Genomic DNA, 26606 nt, shown 5'->3' on the forward strand with positions numbered 1-26606 from the left:
CACTCACTCACACAGACACAGAGTCATACGTAGAATAACCGTTTCGCTCTCTTTGGTCATGTTTTTTTTGTTAAGTGTATATAGGCAAAGCTTTTTCCTCGCTGTTTCTTGGATTGTATAGGCCAAAACGCGAATGAACATCGACCGTGGAAGTTGACTGTGTGAGCTGACAGAAAGTACGTATCGGAAAAAAAATTGCCTAGGCCATAAAGTCCCAAAAAAAAATTATGAATAAAATCCAAGAAGACAGGCTTTCGCAATAGAAAAAAAAATTAAAAATAAAAGCAGAGCTTAAGTTATTAAAATTAAAATGTTCTCTAAGAAATCGTTGAAAACAACAACATAAGAATTGCAAAATAAAAAAAGTCTAGAAATTCTTCAAGTAATTTTGGTTGTATTATGATTATATAAAGCAATGTCTAGAAAAGAGAAAGCGTGAAAATTGTGAACCGGATCATGTACATCTTTATAGGTGTCCATGTTAGTGTGTATGTGTTCAAGCATTTTTTGTGTTTTTTAATGAAATTATAAAATTTATCAATTCAAAATTTTGCTGGTTAAAAGAAAATCTGAAACAAAATGAAAGTGAAAATGTGAGCCATGTGAGCAGGGGCAACATTAAATGAATATTGATTTTTCCCATTCAAAACCGAAAAAGCTCTCAAACCCATCAAATAGAAATGCAAACAAATTTGTATTCGATAGAAAATTATAAATGCAAAAAAATTAGTGAAAATGTGAAAAATAAATCAATTAAATAATATCAACAAATGAAGTTCAAAACGGAAGATACAAATTTTTGCAACAAAGTCACTGAAATAAGTCAAGTCATTTTTCAATTGACATGTGTGTGTGTGTGTGTGTGTGCGTGAGAGAGTAAAAGCTTTCGCAAGAAAATGTCTCTAAGAAAATCTCTATCCTGAATTTGCTTTCGCCGAATGTCGTTCCTATAGTTTTTTTTTTCTTTTACCCAAGGAAAAGCGAAAATTCCACGCACACTCTGACAAAATACACATGGTCACACACAGAGAGAGTTCTCTATCAATATTTACGCATACAATTACATGTGCCCCACTCTCTCTCTCTCTCTCTCTCTCTCATTCATTGTTTGTCATGCATTTGTTTGTCTTGTACATAAATTAAATAATTCAAATACTGCAAATCAAGCAGAACATCGTAAAAAGGTAAAGGCTTAACACTTGCAACCTCATAATCGTTCTGTTTCTCTCTGCCAGGCAGCGGTCACACACATTTTGCCTTTTTGCCTCAACTTGCCATTCGCCACGCTTCGTTAAACGCTGCTCAAATGTAAATGTAATGAAACAAATAACTTAATAATTAACTGCAAGCAGACGATAATAAAATAGCAAAAAGAAGTTAACTATAATTAACAAATAACAAAGCCATCATTTGCCGCAAGGTGTTAATAGGACTGGCCAACTCTTGTGCAGACTTATAGAGGAGAAGGTGAGTTTCAGATTCTATAGCATACTTATGTGAGTAGGTCAATTGGTCTATGAGTGTAACAATTTTAGCATACATCTATGGGATAGACAAAAAAACAAATCGATCTCCGTGGAAGTACTAAAAATTGTTTAGTAATTCTGTTTACCAAAATGAAATCGTGTCATTTTAAAAGTCTTCTTTTTTCTGCCTTAAGAGACCAAATTTCTTATTGATTTTTAAATAATCGGAGTAGGATCACAACAATTCAATTTTATTCTATTTCATCGATAAGCTAACAATATTACAAATGTATTAATACTTTATTTCAGTTCAGCATAATTGGAGTTAAGGATCATTAATTGATTATTTGATAGATTATTTGATGTATTTCCCAACTGAATATCGAACCCACAAAGGTCATTAGAGTCAAAATATACCAAAGCTAAAATAGTTTAAAAATTAATTTATTTCTTTATTAGTACTAATGTTTTTAGTGAGATTTCAAGTCATAATAACGTCTCTCCTTTTTTTCAATAATTTAAAACAATTTCAACCCCTTTCAATTTCCTTTTTTTAATGATTTGCTTCTTATTATAGTTGTATAAACCTCATCAGTCAATAAAACAGTTCCTCAAATAAAGTTTTTACTTTATCACAACTGGGTTTTTAATTTTTTTTTTTTTTCGCACTTCCTTTATTGCTTCTCCTGCCCGTCTAAACTCAATTAGACAAACAATTTTTCCATACTCTTGTTCATCTTAATTAACTCAGACAGGGCAAATAAAATGGGCTTGAACCAAAAGTAAGAGATGTGAAAAGCCCACATAATTGGCTATAATCAAGTTGGCAAATATAGAAAAATACAGACACGCACACTCACAAGCACAGCAAAGCGATATAAAGAGTAAGAAAGTGGGCGTTCTTTTGACCCTTTCAGAGATAGGATAATGTGTTTTCTTTCGTTTTGCGGTTTCATATGAAATTGTTCAATGAAAGTGAACAAAATTAAGAAATGATGTGGAAAATTGGTTTCATTTTCTTTTTTGTCCTGTAATCGTGTACCATTTGGCGTTTTCAAAACTTTAAGCTATCCCTCCTCAGCTATTAACTTGGTTATATGGTTTTGTCTAGCATACCATTTCCATTTTTTGTTTCTTTCTTCTTTTTTCTTGCCAATTTTTCTTTCTGTTGTTGCCTTCTCTGGGTTATGTGCGCAGTAAATGCTCTCTATCACTCTCTCCTCTCTGTCTCTCCATAACAAGAAAAAAAGTTTAACCGTTTCCTGCTCTCAGAAGCTTAACACAAATTAATTTAAGTGTGAGTGTATGAGTGCTTGGAGGAAGAGAGAGCTTAGTAGTATGATAGTGATGAAGGTTTCCGTTTCACATCCGTTCTCTCCTGCCCCATAGTCCATGTAGCACAAATTTCTGCGTACGTTCTATTTAATGCCATTTTCGGGCTTCTAATTTGTTTTGACACTTTGATTGTCAGTTCTTGACATTTGAATTCTCTCTTTTATTATTTATTCATTCGATATCTGAATATTATCTTATCTTCTAATGAAAATTTGTTTCCCTTACCCATCCTCACCAACAACGAGGACTAGAAATCAAGAATTTAACTAAACTACCCACACCACCAATCATAACTTGGTTTATTTTTGTCATCATAGTCCCAGCAAAGGTCAAAACTAAAAATAGAACAAAAGCGAACATTTTTCTCGTCAATTGGGAATGCGATATGAAAAGAGTGCATTTAGTGTCCTTTATGGCTTCAAATGCAAATAAAATATGAATCTGATAGATTGGTTTTCGCAAACAATTCATCAATCACTTTAGAGTGCTTTGTTTAAACCTATCTTAATACCAAAATTCATTAATTTTCTTGATTTCATATGAAATTAATTGATTTTGAATAAACTTTAGTATTAACTGTAGTTTTAACCCAAATAGAACTGGATTTCCAGTTTTTCTGGCTCGTTCTTGTGTCTAATTGTAAGTTATTTTTAAGCAAATCAAATGTCCATTGTTTTGCTAGAAAATATTTTTTTTTACTTTCTGCTAAGGTTTCTAATTCTTTTACCATCGATTTCTAGTGTCTGTGCATGTGCAGAATACAGAAAATACAGGACAAATTTAATAACTTTCAGACCAATTTCATATCGATTGTTGTATCTCTCGCGTTCATTTTATAATCTGCTGATAATTCTTATAATTAAACAGCAAAATAAAATTTATCAATTAATGGCGAATATTGTTGGAAATAGCAATAGAAGGATAAATATTTCGAGATAAATCTAAAAATTGTCAATAACTTTTCAATCCACTGACTAAATATGTATTTGAATCTTTTATTAACTTATTAAACTCTTATTAAACTAAACAATGATCACATATGAAATAAATACTGCCCGATTCGCTGAGCCGATTACCTTAACTAATTAATGTTTTAACGGACTTAAACGAAAGTGCAAAACAGAGGGATATAATATTTTATATATATATAGTTTTTCAAATCCAACTGCTTGTTCCATTTTTCCAAAAACAACTTATCAAACCACTTTCCTACTCTGTCTCACAATTTCATTTATTTCATATTTCATATTACTATAGACAGACATACATTCACGGCTAAATATGCTCGGCTTCGGAACACGAAATTTGTTTAATAAAAATGATTGAATGACTTGAAACTTTTCTAAAAAGATAATATTTTTTTTTATATTAACATTATAACAATGATTAGCAATTGAATTTTCCCATGAAGAAGAATTCCTAGTTGAGCGTAAATATGTACATATATAATTATATGGCTTTGATCACTTTGAGTTCATATTAAAAAAATATTTTCTTTTTTACACCATTTCCATTTCTTTTTCCCTCTCTGTGTCACTTACACACACAGATACAACAGCTGTTCAGGCTCTAAAACACGTTGTAAACATTTGCCAATTCACGAATGTTCTCTGAACCTGGCCAAAAAAAACTGCGTAGTTTAGTTTTGCCCCAGACAAAAAGGCACCACACGAAAAAAATAAGAATGAACATCAAACAAGAGAAAAACGAGTGGAATAAAAGTACTATAGGAAACAGCTAAACTGGCAAAATGACAAAAAGAAAATAAAAATGTACAAGAAGAACCATAAATTAGATGCATTTATATTATATTTGTAGTTTCGTACGTACTCTTTATATCCAAAATCAACTGAAGACGAAGCACGCACTTACGATTTTATATTAAATCAATTCTGCAAATCTTTCAGTAGTTGTCCTTTGCCAAGTAGATTAAATGAAGTGTTAGTAAACGTTAGCCTAATTCTGTTGCAGACATTTTAATAGTGAACTCTGTCGATACATTTACTATTTGAAGGGTATTTAGTGGTCGATATCCTACAATAAGATAAAATTGCGTACTTTGTCAGTTGTATAGGAAAAAATTTAGCCTCGTGTATGAAATATTTGATGACATTTCTGTGAGTCTTTTCAGCTATGAGTATGAAGTCATAAATAACTTTTGTTTGCTCTTGGCAGTTTTCTTAAATGAACTATTTATTGATTTTAAGTAGTCAAAAACTAACTTGGAACGAAGAATCTTTAAAATGTTATGCAAATTTTTCTACAATTTCATCTTTTATCCTTTGACTAAGTAAACAAGGCATTTACATACATATGTATATTTCAATTCTCATTTTTTTTTTCCGCCAGGCATTTACTTTTAAGGACCTATCCCAGTCTTCTAAACACTCTCTTTCTTTCTCTCTCAGTCTCGTCCTCATCGCCTGGGTCTAGAATGTCCTTTGACGTCATTTGCTTAGCAAACAACATAAACATTAACCGCAGCAACAGCAGTTCAAGCTCTGTTCAAAGTAATTTGTAGTCAGTTTGCAGCTAAATGGCGCATACGACATGTTGGCTCTTGCTTTGGCTTTTTTTCATTTGTTGTTGTTTTTATTCTGCATTATTCATTTTGAACAAACGAGTAAGCTAACCCACAAAATTCGTAAAATATTTATTGGTGAGATATATAAAAGCACAAAGTTTCCAAAGTTTCTTTTATCTCAAATATTTTTCAAATTTACAAAAAAAGCAATTTTTTATTTTTATATGTTTGACTTATTTTTTAACGTTTGACCTATTCGAAATACGAATTCATATTTCAGAATCAATTCATACGTTTATTTGTCTAAATATTTGCAAATTTTATTTGCTTTTGATTCAACGATTAGTTAAACAATTGTGGAAAACCTTTTACTACAGGGCCATTTATTATTTCAAAAAAGTGTCAAAGAAATCAATTATTGTCTTGGAACAATGTCTCACCTTTTATGTTTTTGTTTTGTTTTATTTATGCCCTTTAAACATATTTATTATGCATGGGCATCCTAAAAGGTTTTAGAAAGAACATGAAAATTGAAAAGAATATGTGTGTCCATTTCTCACCTTCAACAAACAAAGGGGAAAGTTCAATACCCTTTTTGTCCAACAGAAAATGCTTCAAATTCGGAGGTTATATTTATAAGAAAGGAATACAAACCTAACCCAACTCAAGGAAATGAAATGAATTAGGATACAAATTAGTTTTGATGAGGCTTCAATCTATTTCAATTATAAACTTTGAAATAATTTTTAAGAAAATTATGATGTAAATAAAGTTTCTTTTAAACTTAGTTTAACATCATTCCGAATAATAATTTTAAATTTATTTACTAAATAAAAAGGCCACTACCTTTATCTATCGAGGTATGAGCTATGACAACGGTTTACTTCTTATACCTTCTCCTTTGTGGCATACAAAATGTCATTCATCTTTTAGAAAGCCGCAATTTCAGACACGTTAACCATAAAGACGGCTTAGAGATACTCACTTATATATGTATATGAATACTTATACATTATACAAAGTTGATGAAAAAATATGAAGAAAATAAAAAAGAGATCAACGACATTTCATCACAGGGCACTTTCTGGGGTCAAGTCCTGTCAGACAATCATTCGAAAAGCGATTGCAGGCAAACCCAACTCAAGACGTAAAATTCCATTTAATTCATTCATAATTAATCTACGGACTAAAAGGGAAGCAATGAAATTGTTTAAAGAAAATGGAACAGCGGGATTAATAAAAAGCATATGGCAAAAGGATAAACAACAAAGAAATAAAATGGTGTTAATATTAATGAATTAAATTAGAAACGAAACGAAAAGAAAAGAAACGAGAAGACAGTGAAAGAGAAATTTGTGTGAGTGGGATGAAAAGATGAGGGAAAGTGCGTGCCCTTGGCACTTTGATACGGCACGCATACACTTACATATACATACAAATAAGAGTATTTATATATATATTTCAGTTGTTGTTTAACAAAGCGCCGTCAGCGCATTTGTAGTGCTTCAAGGATACGAACCGAATGAGAGAAAAGTTCCTCTTGTTGTCCTTTGTCTTTTAATGACTTATGTGGGTTCTCTTGGCTGAATTGTTTGTGGTGAACTGCTATTTTTAAATGCAAATAAAAACGAGTTTTTGCCTCCAGATATTTAAGAAAGTTGGGCTATTTATTTTAAATGCTAAAAATACACAAGAATTTAAATCAAAGAAGAAAATGGATTTATTTTTATTATCATTTATAAGATAGTCAGTTTCATATTCACTAGTTTCATTAGTCAGATTGATAAGGCAAAATATATTTCGATTTAAGATTATTTATATTTTTTATATTAGTTAGTTGCAGTTTTATTGTTTGACTCACATCGTTGAATGGGTAGAAAAACTAGAAAAAATTTTAGAAACACCTTTTTTCTTTTTATGACTTAAATGAGACCCTCTTTTTATTGCGTAAATAGACTTTAAAATTAATTTTATTGCTTTTCTTCTCCATTTTTAAATATCCAATTGAATACTTGGTTTATGGCATGATTAAGATTTCAAAACAGAACGGAATTGCTATGAAATATTGATACCCACACCTGTTAATCGAACAGAACACAAAGAAACACAAGATGGTTCTATTTTTAATCGAATTGCCACTTAAAAGCAAAATATTATAGTCAATGACTAATTTTGAACCTACGCCCAGAAGAAATGTTTCCAGTTCATACATATGTCTTAAGGACCTATTTGTTTATTAAATTAATGGGGCAAAGTTTAAGGCTAAATAAAGATACAATAATACAGTCATAACATCTACTAGCATAAAAATAACATAAATCTGAAAAAAAAAAAACAACTTTAATGGGTTATTCCTATCGAAAGTTTTAGTCTTAGATTACTCTTCTTTCTCCTGAGGTGAATAGAATAGAAAAGCTATTTTAATATATAATATATTCTATATACAAATTTGTTATACACACAGAATTTTTTCCCTTCTCATGTCTCGCGGCCTATGGCTTTACGCCCTCGTGACATCCCTATTATTATGTTTGTTATGTATTGTCATTTAACAAAGCGGAAATTTTTTTATTTACGTTTTAATTTGTATTAAGATTGCCGCAATTTTTATTAAGATTGTCGTCTTGATATTTCGAATTCATTTGTATATTTCTCATTCAGTAATCTCTGATCAAAGCTATCAAAAATTTTGGCTCTCTCACTGACCCTTATAATCAATCCAAACCACACACACACATACACACACGATTCTAGCTGATGCCGTGATAGTACCAAAATGTCTATGCAAATTTAAAAATATTTTTAAACTAGAGACAGCAAAGCGTTCAATGCGCTCACTTGCTTTTAATTCTTTCGGTTTGATTTGTGGAGTGTTAAATAACTCAGATTCATTTGTAAAGATCACAAGCAAATTGCCATTTTTTAATTGTTTTGACCAGGCATTATGCCATTACCGTGTTGATAGTTGTCGTCATTAGCGGTTTGTATACGTCTTTATAATTTGTAACCCAATAAGCGTTTCTAAGTTTTTAATAATGTGATTAAGTTGATGTCTAAATGAAAAGTAGTGAATAACTTCAAGTGACTTCGATTTGTGCAAATATATGAACGGAAAGATTCTATTTGACTATTCCATACTCAGCTCTTATTTATAGGTTATTCTTTACATAATCTGATATCACGTACAAGAGTCAGTTGGGACCCCTGTTTTATCTTACAATTTACTAGAAATTGTATTCAATGAAAATAGACCAAAAGATAGTTTTCTAACTTGTGATCGATTGATTCATTAATTTTTCTTTCTTTATTTACAGTAAGCCCCCACACACACACAAAAAGCAGCAAAAATGCCGCCAAATGCAAATTCCGAACCGGAAACCAAATCAGAGCCTGAGCCGGCGTCTGTTGGTCCTGAATCCACATCTGGACTGGAATCTGGGGATCAAAAATCGCCCGAATCCGCACATCATTCGATTTTTCGTGAGAAAGATGTAGAAGACACAGCCGCTGAGGCAGCTGCCGCTGCAGCGGAAAGTCAAAGAATCGCACAGGTGGACACAACAACAAAAGGTCCAACTACAGAGGCACCGGGTGAGTACAATGGGCTAGAAAGGAAAACAAAAAACAAAACTCAAACTCTATTATTTCGTTAATGTTTAGAAACCACCACATCCGTACCGATATTCAAAAAAGTCGAGCATGCCGGCGAAGTGGTCACTGAAATAATATCCGAACGTACCGGCCTTCCCACTTGGGGCGTTGTGGCCATTATAATACTCGTATTCCTTGTTGTGTTTGGTATTATCTTCTTTTGTGTTCGGCGATTCTTAAAGAAACGAAGAACCAAAGATGGTAAGGGTAAGAAGGGTGTCGATATGAAATCGGTACAATTATTAGGATCAGCGTATAAAGAGAAAGTAAGTATCAAGACTGATATCAAATCTTAGTAGTTATTGGGTTCTGGTATGTCATAGGTTCAGCCTGATATGGAGGAACTTACCGAAAATGCCGAAGAGGGCGACGAAGAGGATAAGCAAAGTGAACAAAAATTAGGTCGCCTCAATTTTAAGGTATGCTTTACAATATTCCAATGTACTTACTACCCAAACCCCCTAACTCTACCCCTCCCAAAGACTATTAACCAAATACAATAAAACAAAAACCAATAACCAATGCAAAACTTAGATCACTCGCAAAATAATCCAAAATAAGTGTGCACAAATCAAACGGATTACACAGAAACAAACAATGATACAAAGGGCAAGACTTTAACTTGAACTTAGTTTAACTCTCATTCAGTTAATCTGTTTTCATAACATTCTTTCTTACCTCACCTTACACACAATTGTCAGATATGGCTGGATTCGATTTTAGATTTTAGACCTCAAAATTTCACTAATGTTTACACTGGGTTAAAATATAATGCTTCGATTTCTCTATGCCAGTGGAAAGTTTTCCCAATTATATATGACATTTCTATATTAAATAAGTAACTGTTATCGAGACTCAAGTACATAAATCGTTTTTTAAAACTTATTCCTCGCAACACTCAATATATGAAAACCAAAATTAAAAAGAATTAAGTCCTTAAATTACACTCGTCTTTGCTGAATTTCGAAGTGATATTGATTACTTGCAATATTTTTATTAAAAAGTCTTAGATTTTTTGACTAATTGGAATAATGAAATTCTAATAATTACACTTTTCACTTAATATGTGAATTCAAAAAGAAATTCAAAATAAAATGTTAGTTTCTCAAATATTTATTTTGTGTATACTCCTCCGATCTGCAAAGAGTTAAATTCAGGCATAAAGTAAAGCTGTAAACTTAGTGTAAACAAAGATAACAATTAGATAACCACCAAAAACAAACAAAGTAAATTCAAATAGTAAAACAAAACCACAAAGCACTTCAGCATAAACTTTTTAATATGTACAATTTAACTAACACAAATTTGACTTTAACTAATATATATATAAATTTATATACTTCCATGGTTCCGGCTGTCTTCTTTTTTCTCGTCTTTTTGGATTTTTCAATTCTTTGCTTACAGCTTGAATATGACTTCAACTCGAATAGTTTGGCTGTCACGGTTATACAGGCCGAAGAACTGCCCGCCCTAGATATGGGCGGTACATCTGATCCCTATGTCAAGGTTTATCTGCTGCCCGATAAGAAAAAGAAATTTGAGACTAAAGTACATCGCAAAACCCTCAGTCCGGTCTTCAATGAGACATTCACCTTTAAGGTTAGTCTGAATAAACATTTGTACATATGTATACATCCCCTATATTATGAAGAAATAAGGGTCTTTATTTCAATATTACCGATTGAATCTTTTTCATATATTCAAATGATTAGAGTTTGCCCTACGCCGATGCCATGAACAAGACACTCGTATTTGCCATATTTGACTTTGATCGATTCTCCAAACACGATCAAATTGGCGAGGTGAAGGTGCCCCTATGCACCATTGATTTGGCCCAGACGATTGAGGAATGGCGCGATTTGGTCAGCGTTGAAGGTGAAGGTGGTCAGGTATGTAGCCAACAAAAACGCCAAAACCTAATAACAACAAGAAAAAAAAAACAGAAACAATGAAGCCAAAGTTCGGTTTTTAAATAGGGTCTTAAGTTTAAGATATTTTCAGTCTATCTATCTATCTCACTATCTCTCTCTTTCTCTCTATCTACCTATTTAACTCTCTAACTTAATTTAAATGTTTTTCTAAGTGTTAAAAATTAAAAAAAAAAAAATAAGACAATCAAAACAAAACAAATTAATATTTTAAACAATCTTTTTTGTTTTGTTTTTCTTTATAATTTAAACCTGTGATATTTGTGTTTTGTGTGTGTATTTGCAATTTCCATATTGTGACCAACAACAAAAAAAAAAAAAAACAAAACAAATATAAAGTAAATATTTAAAAAGAAAAACCACAAGCGAAAAAACCAACAAAGAATAGCTGAACTTTTTGTTTGATACTTAAGTCATAAGTCTTCTCCCTTCCCTTCTCTGACCCAACGACAAAACAGTTAACAACGTACACAAAAATAAACAAAACAAGAAATAAAATATTTAATACCAATCGAAAGAAAGTTTCTTACAACTTTTTTGCCCCTCACACCCAGTTCAAAATGCAAATATATTTATATATAATTGAAGCCTAAATACAAAAAAAAAAAAAAAGAAGAATAAGAATTTAAAAAATAAACATCTACTTGTACCTATTATTTTTGTCACACAACATTTTACATTCACATTAACGTCAGAGCTCTACATAAAACATAAATTTTGATCGATAAATCGAAAGAATTCGAAATAGGATAATTGAACATCTTCTAGAGCAATTGAAAAGTCACATAATTGAAAAGCTCAAAGCTGTAGCTCATTGAATACCTCATTAAGTATCTCATGAATGCCAAAAATGTATTTACATAAAAAATTCAAATAAATGCCAGCAATTGATCTTTTTTTTGCACTAGGAATTTAAATTTAATATTATGGAGAGCTCTAAGTTAAAAAATAACCAACATAAACAACAACACAACAACAAAAAATATAGCAACATATTCAAACAATATAAAACTCTAAAACTTTCTCTTTCTTCAATTCCCTTTCCAACCCAACAAACAAACAAAAAACAAAACAAATAACAAATTGTTTTTCTTGTTTTCTTGAACTTTTGTAGAAGGTAAATACAAAAACAAACCAAACAAAAAGAATTACAAAAAAAATACCTAACAAAAAAAAAGAAAGCCACACTTTTCCTTTTGCATCAACTAACTCTCTTTTGAACCAATATTAAGTATAGTTATATATATATATGTATATATCTACTACTAATTTTTTGTTGCCTTGATCCCACACCAGACACACTATAAACTAGTTCCTGAGCGATTTTTGTCTCTACCTTCTCCTATTGTTTATAAATCTCTCTCTCTCTCTCTTTCTGTCTCTGTATATTCTCTCTATATATATATATATATATATAACAATATATTTCGCTATTTCTGAACTGAACTGTTATGTCTGCATTCTTTTCTCGCATCATTAATATTGTAGATGAATTTGTTCTCTTCAGTTTTGAAAAATGTCTTGATAACTTTTTGTTTCATATAATAAGAAAATCCACACTGCAATATTGATTTGTTGAGAAAATTTTGTGACATAAGAAATTTTAATGGGAAAACCTAAAATCAGCATGGCCAAAAGTAATCAATTCGAAATCTCTAATTTAAACCATGCCGATTGATAATTGATATCACAAAGTTCTTTAATTTTGACACAAAAATTTTTCACTCAACCTTAACCTAATACTCAACATACACCAGCACCAAAGAAAACCCAAACAATCTGAAAATTCTATAAACCACAAAGAATATCGAAAAGTATCCAACAATATTTATGTATTCCCGAAATTCTATTCGATGCTTTGTCACTTGAATTGCTGATGTTATAGATAGATAGATGAACACGATGATGAATTTCGTTCAACTAAAAAAACTTTAAAAACCAAAATCATATATATGTATGTATGTATGTATGTATCTATCCTATCAGCAATTCCATAAAAAAAAAAACAAAATTTTTAAAGTCCTTAACACAAAATCAAAAATACACCAATTAATTGCACTTTAATTTTACACATAAAAAGTAGTTAAAAGTTTAACTTTTTCACTCTACACAAAAGAAAAAACAAATTAAAAACAAAATATTTGCATTAAATACAAATTTCAATTTCAATTGGTCAACACATACACACACACACACAGAAACTTATACACACAAACACACAGAACAAAAAAAATGTTAAGCCAAATTTTTCCTTTGTCGCCTGTGAATGCCATGAAAAGCCAAAAACTTTTTCTTACTTTTCCTTCCCAAATAGATTAGTAACAAAAAAAAGAAAAGCAAAAGAAAAGCCGTTAGCATGATTTCCTTTTCAAAATTTTCTCTTTGCTTATATCAAACTTAATATATACTTTACTTACTTACATATACCAAATATAAAATATACATATATATATCAATTTTTATATAACAAAACACTAAGTATTAGTCCAACACACTTTCTTTCACACAGACACACCCACTATCACACACAAGAATCCAATAAAACAAAAATAAAAAACAAAAACAACACAAAAATTATTAATTCTATAAATTTTCTGAAACAAAACCACTTTTCAAAAATGTTTTAATATGGCTCTACATTTTTCTCTTTATTAAATTTTTTTTGAACGTATTGCTAAAAAAAAAAAAAAAACCTACAAAAATTTTCAATAAAATTCACAAAAATCATCTGAAATTTTCTCTCTGGAAAATCAACTATACATCATGTAAGTATATCAAACCAAACTCTGCAAAGAAAATAAAAAAGCAATCATTATTCTTGTTATTTGCTTTGGTTGTTGTCGTCGTCTATCGTCGTCGTCGTCATGATGTTTGTTGTGTTTGTTGTGTTTTACTATTGATACTAATCGGTTGAAAACTATATATTATATATGCCATATTTAAAAAAAAAAAAAAACAAAAAATACCAGTACCAAAAATCTGCTGCTTTTTTATTATTACAAAAGTTTTGTTATCTGTGTTTAATCTAATATACGTTTTTTAAGTTTTCCGTAAGCTGTAATGTTTATGCAGAGCTTCGATCGATACATTAAAAAAAAATTAAATCAATAACTAAAAAAAAACCGATTTAGAGTTTCGGCCATGTCGAACTTTGCATTGTTAAAGGTCAAGTCATAAGCCTTTATCTTCTCTCCTAAAAAAAAAAAAACACTTTCTTCTTAAACTAAAGCCAAAAGTATTCAACAATTTTAAAATTTTACTAAAATTATTCTTCTCAGTTGTCCGTTTCAATTGATAAACTTTCCAAAAACTTAAAAAAGTTAAAATATTTGTATTACTTGACCCAAAATGAATGCAAGACGATACAGAAAAAAAAGATCAAAACACAATCAAAAATCTTTTACTTTTTATTAAATTCTAATTATTTATATATTATTTAAATGTTTTATTTTTGTAAACATTTTCATTACATTAATTTTAAACATTCATATAACAATGAAAACATTTCACAGAAACAAATAGAACTTTGAAAAAAGAAAACCCAAAAACAAAAAACAAAACAAGTACAGAAAAAGAATATAAAATGAAATGGCGGTAAGTGAACCGATAAGAAATAAATTTGAAACTGAAAAACTAACTTCTCGCTCGCTCGCTCGCCTTAACTACTATCTATCTTTACTATCTCTCTCTCTCTCTCTCTAAATATCTTACTAATATATATATATTGTATATCTCTGTTTCTCTTTAAACACAATTTATCTATCTCTCTCTGTCTCTCTCTCGCTATATTTAGAATAGTTTTCGAATATGCCTATATACATATATATAAATTTGTTTTGGGTCAGTTTGGTTAGAAATTGGCAACGTTTATTGATATGAATGATAATTTGAAAACAAAAGCAAGCAAAGATAATTCTATATAAAGTTAAAGGCCAAACCCACCCAGAATTTTATGCAATATTAAAAAAAAAAAATAAATAAATATTAACAATTAAAACAAATCGCATTTTTAATATATACTTATATATATTTAGATATATGTATGTAAGTATATATTTACCTACATATGACAACTTTATGCTCTTTGTAATGCCTTTTCATGTACATACAACATAATTTTTTCTTTGTATAAAAACTCAACTTTCTTCTCTCTCTCTCTCTCTCTCTCTCTCTCTCTTTTCCATATGATTTGAACAAACATTTAATGATTTAATGAAAAGAAACAAAAATTGCTAACTAATGTTTTTTTTTTGCATTTTGTGCAGACAATTTTGAGCTGGGTGTTTTTTATACAAGATAATATAGAACTGTATTCCGAAACCAAGTCCTATCTAGGTCAATTTCTGAATGTGAGCTAAAGGGAAACCCCAATGAAAAACAAAACACAAAAACACACCTGAACAATATCAACGATACATATATGTGTAATATATGTCTCTATTATTTTTGAATTATTATAATTATTATTCTTTTTTTTTTTCGTATTATATATAAATCTTTTCTGTTCTAATTCTATATACTACCTACTTAAATATATACTTATATATATATACCTATATACTACACACAAAAATCGAAGCTCTTGAGACGTGCAGTAAATGTGTTTCTTAATGTGTACTTATCTTATTTGTGGCGTTTACTTTTCCCTTTTTTTTTGTTTCGCCCGATCCCTTAAATAACATTTACATATACATATACAATTATATGTATTATTTGTGTAAAATGTAATTCGAGTTGATTATGTTTTTAGTTCTTTGAAATATAAATGGCCGTTAATAAATGTCCCTAGTAATAAGTCTATAACTAAATTCCAATATTAAAGATTTTCGAGAAATCTTAGGAATCAAATATCAAATTCTAAAACCATTTTGATCCCAAGTTTCAATACGATCTTTAAATTGCTAACTATAGTTAACAACTCAGCATCAAATGCAAAGTTTATAGATAAAATGGGAAACCAGAATCACTCAGATAGAATGGATTTTGATTTTGAATTCACAAATTAAGGATGTGGATTGATAAAACTCATGGATAACTAACGATTACTCAAGTAGGGACTGGAGTTTGATGTAAGCGATTTCATCTGTAAGAAATTCAATAGAAAGATATACTCATAAGTATATCATGCTGGTTTCTTAATATTAAAATCCAAGTTTTTAAACGATTTAAGTAAAACACTTCCACTAGTCGAACCAAAATTTATGAGCGTTTTGAATTTGATTATGTAGAAAGGGATGGTCCTTAGTCATTTGTTAAAATATAAATATATCGAACAGTATAAATCTATATATATATATCGTAAATGTATTTAAATGTAACTTTTAGTCTATTAAATGTGATGTGTTATTATTAATGTTGTTGTGAAAAAAGCTTCTGCAAGTTAATTACTTTCAAATACTTAACTAATTCAACAAAATCTATGAAAATTGTTTCTCTTCCCTCTCTCTCTCTCTCTCTCTTTCGCCCGATTTTTCTATTCAAAAAATATAGGAAAAGCTTGGAGATATCTGCTTTTCATTGCGTTATGTACCAACCGCTGGCAAATTGACCGTTGTCATTTTGGAGGCCAAGAACTTGAAGAAAATGGACGTCGGTGGCTTGTCTGGTAATATGAAGTTATACGATCAATGGAAAAGGCAATGTCCAAACTTTAAAGCAAACTACAACAAGTTTTGGACAATGTTTTTTGTTGGTGTATTTACATTTAATTTTGAAATTTTTCATTTCAAATATTTTCCTTTTGTGATTCCTTTTACTTTGGTTTAATATACATATATGATTTCTTTCCGATTCAATGCAAACGCCAAGGCAACGTTTGCAGCTAAGAATTTTGTTTACAATTTTTTTTCGTATCAACTTTTTGCTCTCAACTTCTCTTAGCGCCAACTTTTTTTAACTTACTTCGCGTACGCTAAAAATACAAAAACAAATAAAAATATTTAAAAAAAAAACAACCAAAATTCATGTATCTCGAATCTCTATAAAATGGATATATATCATTTGGCAACGTTTTCATCTCCAAAAGATTTTCGATTTTCAATATCTTCAGCACAGAAATTCAAAAATATTAAATATACATACTTTTTCTAGGCTCGCTTGCTTTTTTCTTAATCTACTACTTAAGTACTTACGATTAGCTTCACTTTTGCATGTAAAATATAAAAATAAAGAACTCTTCTTCTTAACTTTAACACTCGACCTCATATCGAATTTGCTCGAAATAAAAAACTAAGCAACGTTGCCATTGAATATATCCTGGTGAGCCATATCCCGGTTTGCCATATCCTTTTTTATGCCCTAGCAAATTGACGTTTTCAAGGCAGCTAAATGATATAGTCAGAGACTGATCGTATACATATATACGTCGAGAATTGGACCATATAGTATAGAACTATTCAAAAACCGTTCTCAATCGGAGTTAATGACTTAAATTTTATCAATCGATTGTGAGATCAACTTTCTTGTAATTTTTACTAATTCTGGCTATATCATATAAAAGGCCTCTAATCAATTGGTTTGCCAGGGTATAAAAAAATCCTAAAAATATATTTATATATATATTTCAAAGTTCTTCTAGGCTTTTACAAACAAAAGAACATTTTCCAAATAAATCAAAAAAAAAAAAAAAAGAATACCAAATTTTTGTCGAACCTATCGGTTATATGAAATTTCTTATTAATATGAGATTTTTAGCAATTATAAATTAATTTATATTTTCTTGCAAAAATCAACTAAAGTGTGAAAAAGATAAATTTGTTTTATATTATCTAATTGTTGTTAACTTAATGACTAATCCAGTATACATACATATATATTGATTATGTTTATTTGTTCTGTTTTTAGTTGATGTGTGTGTAACAAGAAAAAAAAATCTACAAAATCTTTAAATTATTATCTCTTATTTGAATTCGAGAAAAAAAAACAAAAACAAAACACAAAAAAAAACAATTCTTTCCGTTTTTCTTCTTTGTTTCTTTCAATGTTTCCTTCTACTTTTTATAGATCCATATGTGAAAATTGCAATCATGCAAAATGGCAAACGTTTGAAAAAGAAGAAGACAAGTATCAAAAAATGCACCCTCAACCCTTACTATAATGAGTCGTTCTCATTTGAAGTACCATTTGAACAAATACAAGTATGCGAGAATGTATTATACTATCCTATAAACAAAATACCAAATTCCAAATACCAAACAAAAAAAAAAATACCACTATACTCAAACAAAACAACTACTACAACTACTTAAACTAATACTAAGTACTACAACTACTTAAACAATACCCAAAAACTACTGTCTACCTACTGTACTTTAAAACAACTGTTAACCGATCTACGCTGTCCCACACTCCCCCTCTGTCTCTTTTACTCTCTGTCTCTCTGCCTGACTATCTCTCTGTCTCTCTCTCTCTCTCTATATATCTGTCTATCTCATTCTATATATATCTGTCCCAAAACTATATTTCAGCCTCTTTAGAACTTCATTAAGACAAAAGACCTAAAGCCTATTTAAAAACTCCCCTGTTTAAAATACCAAAACGTATTCAATGTTTAAATGTTGTAATTTGAAAAACAAAACCGAAATAATTTTATAATGCTTTATCTTTTATTTGTTGTTAACCGATTTGTGTAAATATTTTACAATCTCAAAACAAAGAAATTCTATTTCAAGTTTTTCATTATTTCCACGCTTTCAGTTTTGAGTAGTTTGTTAACAAAATTTGTGATTTGTGTCAAGATTTTTTTGATTTTTGTTAAACAACGATTCTTTTTTAAGTATTCCACACATACAGCTCAAACGATTTCAAGAAAAAGAAAGAAAAAACTGAAAAATTGATTTCAAATTCATTTGATCTGTGTGCTAAGAAATATTTTCATTTCCGATGGCCTCAATGTGTGTGCTTTAGCCTCAGCTAAATTTTCTGACTTTTAAGTATTTTAGTTAACAAAAAATTTTGTTTTTACGTCTTTTTTTTTTTTTTTGGTTATACGGAAAAGCTGGGCATGAAAAAGATTTAGAAACTCAATAAAAATGAAAGCAAAAATGCCAAGAAGAGCAAAATATTTAGTGTAATTGAATTGAAAACATGCACAAACAGCTGCCTAGTACACTCTACAAGAAGAAATAATACTAGAAACTACCACCACTTCCATGAACAACAAATTTGAATAACCAGAAAATACTCAAGCCATTCAAAAACAAACAAACAAAAAAAAACTCTTCTTTATTAATTAGAAAAAGATTCAGAAAATACTTTGAAAAACTATAGAATAGCAGCTCAACAATTTGCCTTAATTGAAACGAAACCATCTGCTCTTTCTCTAAATGGGCTCTAAAAGGTATAATAAGCACCATTTTCTCACTCTCACACACTTAAATACAACATACACAAAAAGACCGTTGGGTACATTATTTTGACACTGTCTTCTGATTTGAATATCGAATACCAAATACCAATAATATACTACAAATAACAGAAATACACAGATAAAAGAAAAAAAACCCAAAAACAGAGAAGTATATAGCGTATCAAACATACATATATAAATGCCATTTTTTTCTCTATCTCTCTCTTTCTTTTTAACATACAAAAAACCCAAAAAAAATAATAATAATAATAATAAAGAACTCTGGTTACGTGTGCTAGACCCGACCCATTAAATCAATGTTTAGGCCCATGAATCAAGATAACCCAAAAAGCAAAAGCAAAAATAAAGAATTCTGACCGACCAAAAAGTGAAACATTTACAAAACAAATGGGATTGAATATTATACATTTTCGTTTACACGTATTTAATGAACATTTTTCTTTGTAATGAAATTATACAAAATTTCATACCAAGTACTCACTTTTTTTTAAAGAAATATGTTCATTAGACCCACTCCAAGATCATATCCAATTCAATTCATTTGCTTTTCCTCACTGCTTAAAATTTTATAATAATTTCACTTATTTCACTTTTAATTGATATTTTTATTTCTATTGATTTGTTATTCTTATGCTTACCATACTTAGCTTTAGACATTTGCATGTTAACGCCAAAAAAAATAAAAAATATATATATATATATGAATTATTAATTCCAAAAAATAAAATATACGAAAACTGTTTATCACCTGTCTTTATTAGTATTCTGAAGCTTTTGTAATGCTTACAAGCTTTTTAGATAACTATGTATGTATATAATTAACATACGATACATATATATTTTTCAAAATTCTGAAAAATATTAGATCTTAACGATCAAATGAAACGCTCATGAGAAGCGAAAGTAGCTTGCACTATTAGCAAAAAATAAAAAATAAGCACTCCCCAAAAAAATATATTTATACAAATGCAGCTCCAACAAAAACAACAACTGTAGTTTCTGCCTGTTTAAACAAAATAAAAAATAAAAATATTAAAAAAAAAACAGTTACTCCCTACTTTTCTATACCCAAGTCCAAAAAAAAAAAACTCAAACTCAAATATAAACAGAACACGTTATAATACCAAAGAAAATATTAAGTATTCCATATACTTATCCACTTATCTATACTAAAAACAAAAAGTTCTTTTCCCCCCCTTCTCAACAACAGTCCCAACATATAATTAACTAACTATTCTTATACTAATCCATTATCTTCACTTGAAAAACATTTCACAATATTTCCGACAAAAAACAATCCACAAATCTATAGAAAATCTGTCTTGTCGTGACCGTTGTGGATTATGATCGTATTGGTACCTCGGAACCAATTGGTCGCTGTATACTTGGATGTATGGGCACTGGTACTGAGCTACGTCATTGGTCTGACATGTTGGCCTCGCCCCGTCGACCCATTGCCCAATGGCATACACTAAAGGATCCGGAGGAAACTGATGAGATATTGAAGAATATGAAGTAAAGGGCCAATAGCTCTATCACTACACATGGCTGATGACAAAATGCAGGTGAGTTCATCTAAACAATAGTTAATGCCATTCATTTTTAAGTATTTGAGTCTCTCGAGTTCACGAATCAATCTTAAATGTGAAAAGGTTAGGATCGAAACTTTCTTAAGCCATTTTAGCTATCCAAACTTTTCCATTCATTTTCATATGACAATATGGGAAAGCATATTCATTTTTCAACATCCTAGATGTACCTCTTCAAGTTCGTTCTTTTCTTTTTCGTTCTAATTAGTTTTGGGCATTGTTTTTCAGCTAAATAAGTTGGTAAAACACCTTACGAAAACATCTAAGAGGGGAATATGATATGGACGATATTATTATTGTGCTTTTAGGTTTATATATTCATCAAATTTCAATCGACAAGATGTCACTCGGATCAAACTAAAATTACTTTCTTGCATTTCAACACGATAAAAGGGTTCATAGTTAGTAAAGCTATAAAACTTCAATAGTGATTTGAGTCCTGTTCCATGACCTTTCTTAGGCGTCTTCTTTTTGGAATCGGCAGTGATTTCAATTTTAAAAAGTTACCTGAAAACACAAAGTAGTATTTATAGAAGAAATATGTTAAGATGGGAAATAATCTACATCTACTTATGCAATCTTTAGTTACTATTGCCGATACTTTAAGTGTAAGAATCCTAAACGAATCTAAGGCATATTCTAACTTGCTACCAGTACCTGATAATTTGCATTTGCATTTCTTTACCCATTTAGACTTACAGCACATCTATCAAACATATGAATGGAAATGTAACCAAAGAACACTCAGAAGAAGCAAAATACCGTCAACACATAGAAAGAAATTAGATAATTCTCGTATGGCATTATCACGTCACTGTCGTCGTCATAGTCGTCTGATCCTTCTCATCCTGAACAACAACAACAACAACAACATACCAACAACAGCAACAATCAAGTAAAAAAAAAACGATATCGTAGTTAAAAGCAAATTGTTCATACCAAAAAATAATAACAACCACAACAAATGAAACACACAAATAGAAATTTAGAAATTTAAGTTATATATCTCATTGGTTGGAACAACAAACAAATTGTTCTTCACTTCAAAACAAAATATTATACTATATATATATATATACACACACACACCCACATCTATATAGAATGAATGACAAGGCTTCAGAACATTAATTCATTTTCAAGTCTTACAGAGGAAATTAAAAAAAAAAAACACAAAAAAAACTATACCTAAACAAAATAAAAACTTTGTTGTTGTCATTAAATTGAAAAGAAAAGAAAAAAATTTAAACAAAAATTGAAAAATTCTACGAGTATGTTAAATTTAATATAAAAACAAAGTAAAGAAGCAAAACCACACTATATAGTATACAAATACATATATACTCAATATATGAATAAACTGACAAAACAAAAGGTTTATCATTTTCCAAGACGTGAAAAAAGAACGTTTTTGGGTTTTTTAGAACCGAATTTCTTATTCTGTTTACCTGTTCTGTTTTTTTACTTTGTGTTTTTGATTGAACTGTATACCCTTTCTTGCATCATTGCAGAAAGTGCAATCGATTTGTCGGTTTCGTCATGTCTGTCTGTAATTTTTTATAGAATTACCCCATATCGGGTCTATATTACATGAGGGATCTGTCTTATCCACTGAAACTTGAGCTGAAAATGGGAAATGACCAGTCGAATTCTAATAACAAATTCCATGAATTATGATTACCTCAAATAAGATATACGAAGGGTATACAAACTTCGGTGTTTCGAAGCTAACTTTTGGTATGGTTTTTCAAAATGTTAAAACTGTTATGTAAATTATTTATTATTTATTGTAAGTAAAACAAATCGAACAAACATACATATATAGTGCATATATTATGAATTATTTATATACATATATATATAAATAAATAACTATAAATATATTATAAACTAGTAGAATGAAAAGCAAATAATAAAAGTGAAACTTTAATAAGTGATTTCGAAATCATATATCATAAAACAGAAATCCGATATCGAAACGTTTTGAATATCCAAATTTATTACTTTTGTTTCAAGTTTTTTTTTTATATTCTTTTTGTTTTTTAACTTAATTCAGGGTGGAGAGTTAATAATTTGGTCTTCTTTCACCCATCAGTTTAATAATGGGTCATTTTTTTATTAATTTTTTTAATAATAAATTTCAAGACATTTTCCAACTTCAAATCCAAATTTTTAATGGACCACCCAGTATTATATTTTTTTGTTGTCTCACTTATAACATAAAGACACTTCTCTAAAACTACCTAAATTAAATAATTATGGCAAAAGAAAGTTTATAAAAAAAAAAAAAAAAAACAAAAAGAAAAAAAGAAATATTAAGAACAATAATAGTTATTACTATTTATATTATATATTCCAACATGAAACTATATAAATTTATATATACATATATATAATACTACTATTTATATATATTATATATGTGAATCAAGAATGCAAATTGAGTATCGGCCTGCCGATATTTCAAATATAATCTTGCAGTTAAATTAAATAATCTAAAAACTTTTCATTTCTCAAGTGAATTTGATAATTAATCTCCGTGTCTAAAACTTTTTCTTAAATTATTTTCATATTTTTCTAATCATATTTATCCATTTTAAGTCTGCCTAATGCGTTTAAATATAACTGCAATAAATATGTATTATTAATCAATTAGACGAAATATTTTTAATCTTTTCGTCAGATCTAAATAAGTTTTCAATGGTTCTGCAAGATTATATACGAAACTAACTCAAATTGTTTAATCCAAAGAGCCATAATTATTTGAATTGATTCCAATTAGATGTTTTTGTCCTGTAAAAAAAACAAAACAAAAGCAAAAAGAAAACATAACCGAATAAAAACAAATGTAGAAAATTGTTTAAACACTCAAACACACACACAATAAACACAACCAACACAATAATATACAGTTTTTATTGTAGTTATGTTCCCTTCAGAAATTAACAAAAGCAAAAAGTAAATTAAGAAATATTTATGTAATATAATTCAAATTACAAATATTGTTCAAACAAGAGAAACTCAAAAAAGAAAAAAAAAACCAAGAAATAAAAATTCTTGCTTTTCCAAAAATAACAAAAATTTAAACTACTGTAAATTAACACAACAAACAAAAATATATAAATTAACCGCAAGAAAGCAGCAACAACAGGACAAGAAAAAACAAAAATATATATATATATACATATATATAGATATGTTTGTTTACATATTTATGTAACTATATACATATATATATATATATATATATATATGTATGTATGTGGCAACTTGCATATTTCAAAACAAATTATATAAAATGATGTTGATTATTGATTTAACTTTAAACAAAACCGAACAAAAAAAACTGACAAAATGAAATTATATATATATATATACTATATATATAAATATTAAACAATTTAAACAAAACCAAACACGAATTTCATTTAAATTTTGTTTCAGTTGATTGCCTTTTTAATGCAAATTTTACTTCAGACTTTCTCTACTCACTCTTTTCCTCTCTTTCTCTCTCTCTCTCTCTCTCTCTTTTAAGGGAACAAAATAGTGTATAAATTTTAATTTTCCTTTTAAATCAAGTTCAGAAAATCTTAAAATATAAATAATTGTGTTTAAGACAAGCGTTTTGAATATTTTAAACTTTGCTCTGAGGATTCACGAAATGTCCTTTCTTTCATAGCAAATAATAATTTTTATCAACTTCCTTCCTTCTCGAACTTCCCGCCAGTTTTTGTTCCCTTAATAAATTTCCACAGCCAAGGACATGTACAGACACACACACACACAACTACACACAAAGTGACCAAACCGTTAATATGTATGTAAAAAATAAATATATATAAATATATTTAAATTGATTTTCATTTAAATATTATTAAAAAGTCTTCGCCAAAGCAGCGCAAAAGAAAAGCCATCACAAAAAGCACAAATGATCAGTAGTAGTAAAACAAAAAAAAAAAAAACAAAAACCGAAAGGAAAACAAACGAAAGATACCGAAAAATACTAAAATATTAATATAACTAAAAAATAAATTATTACATAAATAAAAACTACATTAAATGCATAGCAACAAAACAAAATGACAAACAAACAAACATTGTTCATGCATTTTTGTGTCTCACAATCAACTTTCATTTGAATTAGTTTCTCATTCGTGTATGTATGTAATTTATATAGTATTAAAAAGGGGCATCAAAATGGCATTTAAAAAAATCACCAAAAATATTAAATAACAAAAAACATTTAAACTTTAAGCTACGGCCTAGTCGAAGATGGAATATTCTTGCAGAAACAAAACAAAAAAAAAAACGTTTAATGAATATTTGACAAATCTTTCTGATCAATAGACATTCTTGCAAGGATATTCCCCTACACATACATACATGCATACATACATACATATGTGGAAAGGACATCTGAAGGATGACTTCATGCAGAGAGAAAGAGATCAGCGATGTTTCATGCGTGTTTAGGCAAATAGGCAAAAATCATGAATAAAGGACAAATACCAAGAAATAATGATAGATATATATATATATATATACATATATGTACAAGATTATAGGGCAATGTTTGATGTTGAAATGCAAAAGAACAAAAAAATAAACAAAAAGAAAGAGCTAGAGCGCAAAATAAACAAGAACAAATGATCATTTTATATGGGACAAAAACAGCCACTTATACATAATCATCAAACAGCACCGCATAGTATGAAGAATAAAAGACACTATCCCATATCACATACCATACCGATATATAAATACATACATACATACATATACATGCATAACTAAATATGATAATAATGGTCGCTCTAAATTGTTATTAAGTACAGATTAAATATATATTCCTCAGTTAGTTATTTCGAAAGACAAAACAAAATAAACTTTCAAACTCAGAAGAACTTCTCAAGAATCGATAATTTTACAACTCTTTTTCAGAGTTTGTTCTGTTAATAAAAAAAAAAAAAAAAACAAAAGAAACATTAAAAGAACACAAAAAAAAAAATCAATAACGAATATGAAACTGTTTATAGCTGTTTTTTGAATTTTAAATCAATTATATTTAACCTATACATGCCTATATACACATGTATGTATGTATAGTATTATATATATATGTTTTAAATGCTATTATCACAAACTTAAATGAAACCAATGAAAATTATATATTACAACAAATAAACTGCATATATATATATAGATATTTATATACTTATATATATATATGTATATACAAACTATAAATGCAACTGAAAGTAAAAGGTATATAATTTTATTTCCCAAAAAATGAACTTAACTTCCAAAAAAATGCAAAAAAAAAAAAAAAAGAAAAATTAAGAATACAAAACCAGAGATGAAAATAAAATCGAATCTCTCAACCGGCCCCCCAAGATGGAAAGCTCCAACCACATCTGTAGTTAAAGTAAATAAAAAAAATACAAAGACAGATGATTATACACACACACAGGCAGACACACAACACATACACATACACATACCTATGCATATGTGAAATGAGGAATGTTTATAAACAATAAAAGGAAATGTTTGAAAACTATTAACTAAATTGAATTTCATGTTGCATATATGTATAATGAATTGGATCAAATCTAGATTGAATTAAAGAGTTTAAGTTGATTTCAAAACTTTTATGGTAATTAAGGCACCAAAATTATCTAATCTTAGGAGTCTTTAAAGCAGGTTTCCCCCTTATACTTAAATGCAAAATTCATAGTTATTAAA

The 26606-nt window shown here is 29.1% G+C and overlaps 1 protein-coding gene across 5 annotated transcripts; it reads left to right on the forward strand.

The window, feature by feature from the left end:
- The first annotated feature begins 124 nt into the window (after nt 1-124).
- Nucleotides 125-26430, forward strand: LOC137572128 (synaptotagmin 1). Of its 5 annotated transcripts, none has more exons than XM_068283905.1 (11): nt 125-176; nt 1236-1467; nt 8640-8916; nt 8986-9242; nt 9300-9395; nt 10381-10575; nt 10689-10865; nt 16395-16509; nt 17907-18040; nt 20585-20837; nt 21555-26430. In XM_068283905.1, exons 3-10 carry the CDS (start codon nt 8673-8675, stop codon nt 20789-20791), a joined length of 1425 nt encoding a protein of 474 aa, XP_068140006.1. In that variant the 5' UTR covers nt 125-176; nt 1236-1467; nt 8640-8672; the 3' UTR covers nt 20792-20837; nt 21555-26430. The 5 variants fall into 5 exon arrangements, with proteins under 5 accessions (XP_068140006.1, XP_068140008.1, XP_068140007.1 ...); XM_068283907.1 differs by having other exon boundaries at nt 16401-16509; XM_068283906.1 differs by having other exon boundaries at nt 9306-9395.
- The last annotated feature ends 176 nt before the right edge of the window (nt 26431-26606 follow it).

Source organism: Drosophila tropicalis, unplaced genomic scaffold (assembly GCF_018151085.1).
Source record: "Drosophila tropicalis isolate 14030-0801.00 unplaced genomic scaffold, ASM1815108v1 contig_219, whole genome shotgun sequence".
In the NCBI taxonomy this organism is placed as follows: domain Eukaryota; kingdom Metazoa; phylum Arthropoda; class Insecta; order Diptera; family Drosophilidae; genus Drosophila; species Drosophila tropicalis.